The sequence below is a fragment of the Protobothrops mucrosquamatus genome, unplaced genomic scaffold (genome assembly GCF_001527695.2).
Source record: "Protobothrops mucrosquamatus isolate PMUCROS unplaced genomic scaffold, P.Mucros_1.0 scaffold1736, whole genome shotgun sequence".
Lineage (NCBI taxonomy): Eukaryota > Metazoa > Chordata > Lepidosauria > Squamata > Viperidae > Protobothrops > Protobothrops mucrosquamatus.
The window spans coordinates 73,255-84,626 of record NW_015387882.1 but is presented as its reverse complement, the minus strand read 5'-3'; the positions used below and the strand labels follow the sequence as shown (position 1 = coordinate 84,626).

Below are 11,372 nucleotides of genomic sequence, written 5' to 3'. Positions count from 1 at the left end.
AGAGAGATATTTAAAAAACATGCAAAAATGGGCAACTTTTATAATACAAAATATCCCCCAGACCCTCAAAATTAAGATCGGCATTCTCCCTACCACGACACTAAAGTATGGATTTACTCTACCACATATATATTACATCTGCACAAGCTCAGAGAATTTTCCACCGAGCATTAATTTGAATTTCAAACACTGCATTTATAAAACATAAATTTGCTTTAATTATGGTTATCGTGAGAGATACGGGCATACATCACTGCTATCAATGCCGCAACCGATTTATACAGAATGCATGTCATATATTTTGAACCCATTCTCCCCTTTAGTAATATGAACAACATATGTTGACCAACCATATGTTTCTCAGATGACCTCATCTTTCTACCCTAAAGGGATGAATCAGTGCAAAAACTCTCTTTTGTATACTATATGGTGATGTCTTACTCATCAAAAACCATTTTGGTACATAAATCAACTTTGTTTTCCCATTACTTCACCGTGAGCTTGAGAAGAAGAACTCTTAGTGTTGAGAAGTTAGAAGTAGACCTAAATAAAAGTCTTCCTGGCAACTGCAGTAAAAAAACAACAACAAATACCCCAGGGACCTCTATCAAGTTTGGCAGGATCAGTGTAATGCTGAGACAATTACTCCAGATGATTATTTTTACAAGTTCATTTTTTTAAAGAAAGAATTTGTTGGCCCACATATTTAATTGCAAGAAATATGTCTATAGTATTGATTTTAAATAATGTATCTGCTTGCTTATCTTCAATAGATAAAAATAACAGTTTGGTAATGTACCAGAGACTTGGGTTCTTAACATGATTTAGGAAGGGAAGGGAAGAAGTGAAACACTTTTAAATGTTTTTTTCCATCGAATTTTCTAGATTTTAATGTCCCATCAAAGACACAGGAATTATTAAAATGGACTCTGGTGCAAGCATTTATGTGATTTTGAGTTACGTTAAAAAGTTATACTAAAAAGTTCGTTAATTTTTCAGTTTACAAAAAAGCAGTTGCACATATGTTTTGGGTTCCTTTTAATTCAATACAATAAATCGGCATTGTATGGAATACAATAAATCGGCATTGTATGGAATCACTATAATGAATTGTATATTTATATTTAAGCTCGTTCATAAACAATTAGAGTGAGCAATGAATTTTTGAAAGGTCAGCATCTAGAAAAACTAAAGTAATTATTCTGCATACAGTTCCCCCCCCCCAAAAAAACCCATAACATATTTTCAAATTAACAGGACAAATTCAAATCTCTTTTACATCTACATTAGCTATTCTGGTTTCAAGCTTTTTAACATATGAAGATAAAGTATACATTATCTGAATAAAGTATATATTATCTGAATATATTAGAGCGCCTTGGGCCGATACAAGGAAAGTTGGAAAAGGAATTGCAGTTTTACACATATCTTTCAATGTTCTGTGGTTATTTCTCTTCAGAGAGCCTTTTTTACAAACTTAGAAATAATTACTTTCTTCTAACAAAGGTCACCACCTCCAAATTAGTTAAGGCTATTTTTATCCCAATGGAGTTACCATCAAGCTTTGCCAGAACAATTTAAAGTGAAACAGGAAACACAAGACAAATGTTTTCCAAAGTGTGTATAAATAGCAAGATCAAAATGAAGATCCCTTCATGAAGCCCAAATCTGAATCAACAGTGACAATCCTTTAATCTCTTCATTTTTTTATGATCTTTTCTAAGGCTTCCCAGAATGAACACCAATAAATACCAGAGGAATTTATGGACAGATAATTTATTAAAATCATACAATCATCCATGAGGTAAACACTACCTGGCTGCAATTGAGGATTTGCTACACAGCAACTAAAAGTTGAGTTGAGCTGCCTTGTTCTTATGTTCTTAAAAGAAGCTTGCAAAACGTCTTACTGGAACAAGAAACAACTCTTTTCTCTAAAAACTGTTAAGTCAGTAATTTGGGAGCAGAAGAGATTTTCAGACATGTTTCAAACATGTTTCAGACACGTTCAGACAAGCAAGATATAGCTCACTAGCAACACATTAATTCAACTGAAGCATCAGTCTTAGTACTTTATATTGTAAATAGGTCATTTCGTAGATTGACAGCAATGCCCTGAAGTCATCTGGAATTTAGTTATTAGTTGTTAGTTATTAGTAGACTGCCTATTTCGTTGACTAAAGGCAGACAAGACAATGATTTGTCATAAAGACATCAGCCATTAAATGACATCACAATCAATGCACATTAATAAGCAAGGCTCCTCCAAGAGAATCAACTCCAGAATAAAACTCTAAGCCCTCAATAGCTGCATCATCACTGGTCTAATCTCCAACTACATAAAGTGGTTTATTTATTTGTTTACCAATAAGAAGTACAGAGCGAAAATATTTTTCAGAGGAGATACATTATATTTAACAGCAGAAAGCATAGATTCACTTATGTGAAAGTCCTAGTATTAGTTGGACCACATCCTACTGGCTGATGCCTACATACAGATTTGATGTTCTGGGTGTTGATGGAGACGAATATGGAATTGTAGCTTGTTACAAAATACCAATTCATCCATTCTTTCCCACTATGTCTTTTATCTCCCCCGGAGGCTCTTTAGCCCTACAATTTCTTTTAACTTGATTTGCAGAGGGGAACAAGTACATATTTCTGAAATAGCGAAGCACCCAACTCACGAACTGAAAAACCCAAACTTTCTGGAGAAGCCCTTTCTCTCTCCAGGCCATGAGGAAAGTCACCTCAACTACTGTGTGTTTTGCAACTTCTGCAAATAAATCCTCAAAACTAAAAGGGGTTCTTGAATGATCTATTTCCCTGCCCAGTCCAAGTTTGGCATGGTCCATATAGGAAACATAGTGTTCTAGAATTTCCAAAACACTGAATTTCTGAATCAGTGAGATATTTCTAGATCCCTATTATACAGTTTCGGTTGACAGCCATGCATCCATGTTCAATTTTCTAAGAATGTGTAAGGGACTTATGTAGATCCTTTCTTGCTAATAAAAACAATGCCAGCTTCTCATTTCTACAAATAAAATTAGAATTGAATTGAGATCAGAGGCTGGCACTTACCAAAACATGCATACATAGCCCACTAATGGCTATGCATATTTCACTACAAGTCTAGCTAATATTCTGATTAGATCTACCTCTCTAGCCTTTTCAATATATATGAGTTCCTTTAGATGCTGTTAGTCATTAAATATATAAATACATCACATCCCACCTCTTGCCTCCAACCTACAAATGCATCTGTATACAATGATAACTTGCAAACAAATTCTTCAATAAAAAAATTATAATCACTGGGAAATCAACATTTAGGCACTCAAGAGTTATACAGTACGACTTAAATTTCAGCAGTTATAAACAAATCAAACAATTGAATAAAACATTATAATTAAAGGAAATCTAAAGTAAAATTAGTCAAACAAAACGATTACGACAGAATCTGCAGAAGAATAGTTCAAAGTCTCCATGGAAACAAGATTATTTTCCTCATATGAAACTCTTCTCTGTATACTCAGCACAATACAGGCAAACATAGGCAGGTTATCACCAAAGGAGTTCAGGGCAGGACATAGTTTAGATTTAAATTCTCCTTCACATTTAATGCCCTCTTGAAAAAAATTACAGTATTGACAGAATAAGATGATAATTAAATACATTAAATGCAATATATTTGTTCCCATGTTAGGAATGTCACATTTGTAAAAATTAACCGAACTTGCAGAAATGGTTGAAGCTGATCAGTTTGGTCAGAAAAAAAAGGATAAACTTTTTTAAAAGACTGGAATCCGTATATGGACAAAGAGGTTGGGGAAAAGTTTCAGATTATATTTGATAGAAAGAAGGGTGGAAGACATAACTGTATGGGTTTTTTTCTTTTAAATAAAATCTTTTTTTCTCTATTTCTTATTTTCTGACTTTGTTTTTGTTTGTTTTGTATAGTTTATTACACTGAAAAATTCTAAGAAAAAAAGGATGCCACGTGTAGGAAAGTGTTTCAATCAGCTCTGGCCACCATTAAGTTAAGATTTTCCAAGTTAAGAACCTCAGCTTTCAGTTGAGCATAGCCCAAGACCTTTACTGACGTTCATCCGTTCAAGATGAAATTGCCCACTATGGCAAAAACCAGTTAAGAAAATATAAAGTTGGATCATATTCCAGGTCAATGGGAATGAATAAATCGTATCCATCGTGTGTACACGTTCTGACCACAGTTGAAACCGAAGCTGTCCCAACTCAATGTACACAAATTACTTTATAGCCAATTATTTTATTTTTCATGCATTTTATTCTTTGTTGTTCTATATTTCTGCACTGTATTATTTTTAAAAATCTAGAACAAGAGAAAAACCCAGTTGTTAATGTGTGCATCTTTTCCTAAAATACAGCTTTGCATAAATCTTTCTGTAATTTCAATATTTGAGCCCAGAACGCTCTTCAAATCTAGGAAAAACTGAACCTGAAAACAAATTAAATTATAGTGGTTCACTCTCAAATGGGAGCCAAATACTTTCTTCTCCCTTGTCCCTATTTCCCAAAGCAGAATTCGTAGTTTTTTGCAACATAATCACCAAATGATTAGTTTGCACACTATACATAAAACTACCTGTACACCATTTATTACATGACATCTTATTACATATAATACGATTTTATTGATAACATCGATTTACATATCTTTATATAGTGAACCTTTTTCACTACAAGCTAACAAAGAGCTATTTCATTGTATTTCAGTGTACAGGTATTTTTTTTTTATAAAACATACAGAAGACACATTTTAAGGAGGCCGTCTTTTGAAAAGATCCCACGTCGTTTCAAAGCCAGAACATTTTATCAAGTAACATTAACAGCACAGTTTGACATAACGCTTGGCATTCACGCAAATGAAGTTATTCCTGCCTTAATGGAAATGCTGGCATAATTGCAACAGCCGAAAATTTTTCTTTTGACTGCTTGCATAGTGCAAAGACGCACTGCCACTTCAAAACTGACCTTTTTTTTTCCCTTTCAAAACATGGAAGTATCTTTTCAAATACATTTTAAAGAAGGAATTGTAGAATGAGTTTTCCATCAGGTGTCCTAAAATAAAGAGAAGTTTTGCTCTCTCTTTTTTAAACTATGAAAATGAAAGCGGAATTACCTGGGAGAGAAAAGAATCCTGGAGATTTTACTGACATGGATAATGACATACTTTCAAAGCATGTAGACTCTGAGAAGTACAAAAACTATGTATGGCGAAGAGAAATAACGGAATTCAAAGCATTTTAAACAAATACAGATACCTCAGAACCCAATGAATCATTCTGAATCTAGCAGAATGGTGCAGTTTAGAAAATAATGATCAATTCTGTGTTTGCTCAGAACGTGAAGATACAGACAATATTGTCTGTCCAATCACAGAGAAATTCTCCCATGGAAAAAAGATATTATTGAAGGACCAACTCAACACCTTCCAATTAAAAATGAAATTAAACTTTCCAATTAAAACAAAAAGAGTTTATTTAACTCTTTAACCATTGGGCAAGGAGGACAGAGGTCTATTAGAAATAGCAGACCCTGATAAATTTAAATATTAACTCAAGGAGATATTTCTAGCAGCATAGGTCTTGAGAGCACTGGGTCTAAGCATCTTTTATTCTGAAGGCAGGACAAGAAGCAACGGATGGAAACTGATCAAGGAGAGAAGCAACTTAGAACTAAGGAGAAACTTCCTGACAGTGAGAACAATTAACCAGTGGAACAACCTGCCTCCAGAAGCGGTGAATGCTCCAACACTGGAAGTTTTTAAGAAGAGACTGGACAGCCATTTGTCCGAAATGGTGTAGGGTTTCCTGCCTGAGCAGGGGGTTTGACTCGATGACCTCCAAGGTCCCTTCCAGCTTTATTATTATTATTATTATTATTATTATTATTATTATTATTATTATTATTATTATTATTATTATTATTATTATTATTATTATTATTATTATTATTATTATTATTATTATTATTATTATAGGGCCAATGTGATGTAGCGGTTATGAAGTTAGGGCAGGGGATGCAGTAACTCTAGGCAAGTAGGATACCAGGTTTTGAAAAAAGTTTTAAGTTTTCTCTGGTACAGGTTGTCCTCGACTTATAACGGTTCATTTAGTGACCACCTGAAGTTACAATGGTAGTTTAAAAAAAGTGGCTTAGGCCCATTTTTCATACTTAGGGCTATTGCAGCATCCCCACGGTCAGGTGATCGAAATTCAGGCGCTTGGCAACTGACTCGTATTTATGACGGTTTGCAGTGTCCCGGGGTCACATGATCCCCTTTTGCGACCTTCTGACAAGCAAAGTCAATGGGGGAAGCCAGATTCACTTAACAACCACGTTACTAACTTAACTACAGTGATTTTGCTTAACAAGTGTGGGAAGAAAGGTCATAAAATGGGGCAAAATTCACTTAACAAATGCCTCACTTAGCAACATAAATTTTGGGCTCAGTTGTGGTTGTAAATTGAAGACTGACTGTATCTTCTTAAATTCTTGTGTTGCTTGCTCTGTGGTGGCAAAAATACTTTAATATATATATATATATTTAAAATGCATTGTATCCAAACTTGATCACCCCTATGTCTCATCCTACTATGTACAATGCTGTCAGCACTAGGGGCTATTAGTACAGTATTCATCTTGACATGCCACTATCTCATATCGGCCCAAGAATTATTTTTTCATTTAAAACATTTACATAGCTGCTAGATAATAAGCTAGCAAGATGTTTTTGCCGTGCCATCAGATCACACAGCTCAGCTTCATAGAATGCAGAAATGAAGCCTACTTACATCAGCTTCGGTCTGTTAATAATAGAATTTCTTGAAAGACACACAATCTAAAGAGAGATTATCCCACCGCATGAAAGAAACCTATTATCCCATCTGGAGATGGTGAAACTGGTTGAGCAACTACTATGACATTTGGTGGAAAACTACTAACTCAGTCCTTCCAGATAAGAGATTACTCAGGATTGCTCAAATTGACTTCCCCTCTTTTGAGCAGTGCTTTAAAGATACTGATAGAAGACTCTTTTAAATGAAATTAAAGCTAAAGATGACACAGAAGACATGAGATTTTTATATACCTCTTGTTTGTGAGCTAATTAGCTCCACTTCTTAGAACACAAACCTTAATGACAACGACACTGCTGATTTTAGAAGGAATCCAAAAAATTATACTTGAAGCTGTTTTCCGAACAGATAAGCTTTTCAATTAGAAAAATATTCAGCTTTAACAATTAACATTTAATTTTATTAACTAAGAGTACAACAGCTTCAAAGTTTATTGTACCTAGTCGTTAGATCAGGGGTCTTCAAACTTGGTCCTTTTATGACTTGTGGACTTCAATTCCCAGAATTCCTCAGCCAGCATGCCTGGCTTAGGAATTCTGGGAGTTGAAGTCCACAAGTCATAAAAGGGCCAAGTTTGAAGACTCCTGCATTAGATCAAAATCCCTCTCTCTCCCTCCCTCTCTCATTCTCTCTCTCTCTCTTACACACACACACACACACACACACTTCTTGTTTAAAATCCTCCCTCCTCCAGGTTGCTATTTGCCCTAAGGAAGATGCTATTCCAATGACCTCATGGTATGAGACAAATGTCTCAAATATCTACTGCTACTCTCACTTTGATGTCTCAATTAAATGGGCTTTCCCCAGAAATGTTTTACAAACAAACCACACACCTTACGTTTGCTTACTGAACCTAATGTCAAGCTTCTCCATTCTCCCTAATCATAAATATCCAGGAATCTTCACAACTTTATTCACAGCCCTATTTTATTTCTGCATTTTATTTACTGCCTCGCTTGAATATATATTAAGCTGCAACCCATTTTTCATATGAAGGAAAAACATTCCGACCCATTGGAAGTTATTTCCTGTTACTGTTTTCTTTTAGGTCATTTATATGATATTAGCATCATGGCATTTTGACAAGCCATTTGTTTGAAACCTCATTCACCCAATCTCTACACTCAAGATTTTTTTTTAATACTTCAGGAAAAGGAACATCCTGAATTCAATGATTTCCTTTGGGGATTTATTTTGTTTTTTTTAAAAACTCTTTCAGTAAATGCTAAACTAATTTCCAAATAAATAATGTTTTTATCCACACACACACAAAAAAAGATCTGGAAACTTACATTAAGATTAAATATCAATATATGTATAATTTTTTTCTTGTTTTTTTTAAACTGTTAAAATTGGGACGTTAATTGCATTTCTGGTTATTTTGCTAAAAGCAAGGGGACAGAGTCGCTAATAAATCTCACTAAAAGTGACAGAGATTTAACTTAAAGTGTTTACCAAATGAAACGACTGTACAGAAATTCCTTTAAAGAAGCCTGTGAAAATGTGAGAAGAGAGTTGATTTTAGAGATCAATTCTCTGGAGACCACTGGAGCTTGGCCTGTGGGTCTTTTCACATGCTTTAATATTTGAAATCTGTTCCTTGCAGACATTGACAGATGCCTTGGGAATGCTGGAGTTGTGGGAACTGGCAGTACTGAGGACAATGACAGGCTAAATGGGAAATAGCACATACAAGATCTGCCTCCCCATTTCTTATAAGCTAAGAGACGTCATGGCTTAGAAGATAAAAGGCACAAGTTGACCAAATGATTCACACGTCACAGTTTCCTGCCCCTCAAATTTTACAATATTGGACCCTGAGTGAATTTCATTACATGTTGCAATTTTGTATTTATATCATGGAGCAGCACTGATCATAAAATATGGGCTTAAACAACAACAATTAAAATATTACAACTTTAAAAACAACAGAACTGGGTTTAAAAGGTAGGTTTGCGTATCAGGGGGATATCAAATTTATTTGCGACTATTTGTTTTTGTCATTTAAAGACCATGAGAACAGTGGACTTGGGACGATAAAGGTTAAAAACGGTGATTTTTAAAATGAAAGCTGGAGAGTAAAGGATTTGAAGACTAACTGAAAGCAAAGTAACTTTCAAAATTAAAATCTCGGATCAGTACTAAAAGCTTTTTGATGAAAGACTTTGGAGGAATTATATTTTTGGAAGACTGCTCTTGCCAACAGTTGATTTGTACTCAACTTTATAAAATAACAACCAGCTCAGAGGCCAGAAAATGTCATACTTCCTTTTAGACCACTTCTAATTTGTGTGGAATTCCCTATGGACTCTGGATAACTTAACATACTGCATTTCCTAAGTTCATGCTGAGAAGATAAATGAACTTTAAGCCTGCATTTTCAATACAAAAACAAGGCAATGCCTCATGACACAATGAATTCCCGTTGACAAGATATACAACATTGTTTTCATGCTCTGTATTTCAAACTAAGGCAGCAATGGAAAAAATATATTGGACCAACCTCCATTAAAGAAGCCCAAAAGATAAAGCTGAACAATGAGTTGCTGCAATAATAGTTTATATGTTCAAATAGGGGCAAAATAATAATAATAATAATAAATCACTGGGCTCCACACAATATATTTCAGTCCCATCTGATACTACTGTATTGTTAATACCTAAAGAGATCCTTGTCAGAATAGATTTTCAGTCAAATAGGATGAGTAAAATGAAAGAAGTAAATGTTGAATATAGAAAGTATTTTTTTTTAAAAAAATTGGAACCTATCACTGTTTGACCTGCAGTTTTTAATCAAAGTTTTGTGCACAAGCAATTCTGCCAACATCATAAAGAATGGTTTGGTGGTTTTTTTTTGCTTTTTGCTTTTTTTTGTCTCCCCCTAAAAAAATAAACTGTTGATTTTTAATATGAACTGTAAAATCAAGTCACAACGAGCAAAGGATGAATAATCCATTTCAGGCTGCAAAAGGGATTATAATAAAACCTGCTTGAAAACTAGGATGAAAAGCTTATTGGAAGAAATCCAGAGAGATACATTTTCGGGATCTGAATGGACTTGTTAGAGCTTCTTGAGCAAAGCCAACTCCCCTATGCTGGAAGTGGACAAAGCCAGGGAATATTACAAAACTGCACAAGACTATTGTTTTAATAGTTCATTCTCAAGTAAATATTGGCTCCTGTAATTCTAAACACAGGCTCTAGAACTGTATTACCTTTGGCATAATCTGAGAAGGTGAAGAGAACTGCCTGAGTGAGTACTGCATTAAAATACCTTTCAGTGGGACATAAATGAAATCATGGTCCCACAATCTAAAACAGTTACTACACATCGCATGCACTACTGCTATCTGACTTTTATGAAAGCATGAGCCATAGTGGTACAGGCAACTGTCTCACAATTGTTGTGCTGCTACAGAAACAGAGATGTATTAGTCCTCTTTAACACATCAGGTCCAATTCCTTGCAAATATCTGCATAGCTACCTCCATGAGCTTTTTAAAAAAAGGTAGTTAAAGAAGCAGAATTAAATTCACTATTAGGAATAGGCAAAGTTAGAAGGTCTGACGTCGTGGAGATTTTTCAAGATAAACCCTGATATTTCAGACTAAAACAGCTGTTAAAAAGATGTAAGGAATCGCTAGACAAGCATGCCGCAGTAAAAAGACCACATGCAAGTGTGTGTTTTCCCAAACGGATGCAAAGAATGAAGATCCCACCAAATGGAAACATGTTCAGTTTTCAGACTAGACATGCCCAGATTAAGCCTCCGGTTTTCTCGCCAAAAGAAACAGTACAGGAAGACATGAAAACAAACATCCGTTAAGTTCTATAAATGACCAACGAAACTAACATTCCAAAACTAGATATTAAAATATAGAGGACGTTCATTAGAGGAGCATTGTCTACATGAGTAATTAGTACATTATGTAAGCACTGGAGGATGGCTGCATCTGGAAATCCTACGTTTATGACATTTTGCAACGTTACAGAACGTTTAGCCGCTTATCTTGTAAATGGGTATGAAACCAAAGGGTAGCTTACTTTGGTCAAAAAATACCTTAAACTGTGTTGCATACTTACCATTCTTTCTTTCTTTGAGAGGAGGTAAATACTGGTTTGGATGCAAAGAGAGTTCTTTGAATTCATGGGCAACTGTTTCACTGTGAGGACTAGGGGCAAGGCGTGATAATAATCCCAAATCATCTTCCAGGTCCACTGTCCCCTTATGTTCCATTGTGGTCTAGACCCTGGAGACAACAAAAAAAAATGACTTATTGGAAGCAGATTGACAAAGCTGTTCACACAGAATAATTACAAATATTCAACTCTTCAGTTTAGCAGTCAGCACTCTTTATGGCATGCAACCATGTATTTTTCTAATCTTGTTTGGGGATAGTAAATGGCTGTAAATTCTCTTTCTCCAGCTCAACCATCTCAGCCACTTGACAAGATTTTCTTGCTTCG

The 11,372-nt window shown here is 35.0% G+C and overlaps 1 protein-coding gene across 1 annotated transcript in view; it reads right to left on the bottom strand.

Moving 5' to 3' along the window:
* MRTFB (myocardin related transcription factor B) overlaps positions 1 to 11,149 on the bottom strand; it is a 46,354-nt gene extending 35,205 nt beyond the window's left edge. Inside the window, exon 1 of the mRNA XM_029285465.1 lies at positions 10,989 to 11,149. Within this exon, the coding sequence (XP_029141298.1) occupies positions 10,989 to 11,142 (154 nt within the window). The 5' untranslated portion in view covers positions 11,143 to 11,149. The remainder of the gene's footprint in view (positions 1 to 10,988) is intronic.
* Between the last annotated feature and the right edge of the window lie 223 nt (positions 11,150 to 11,372).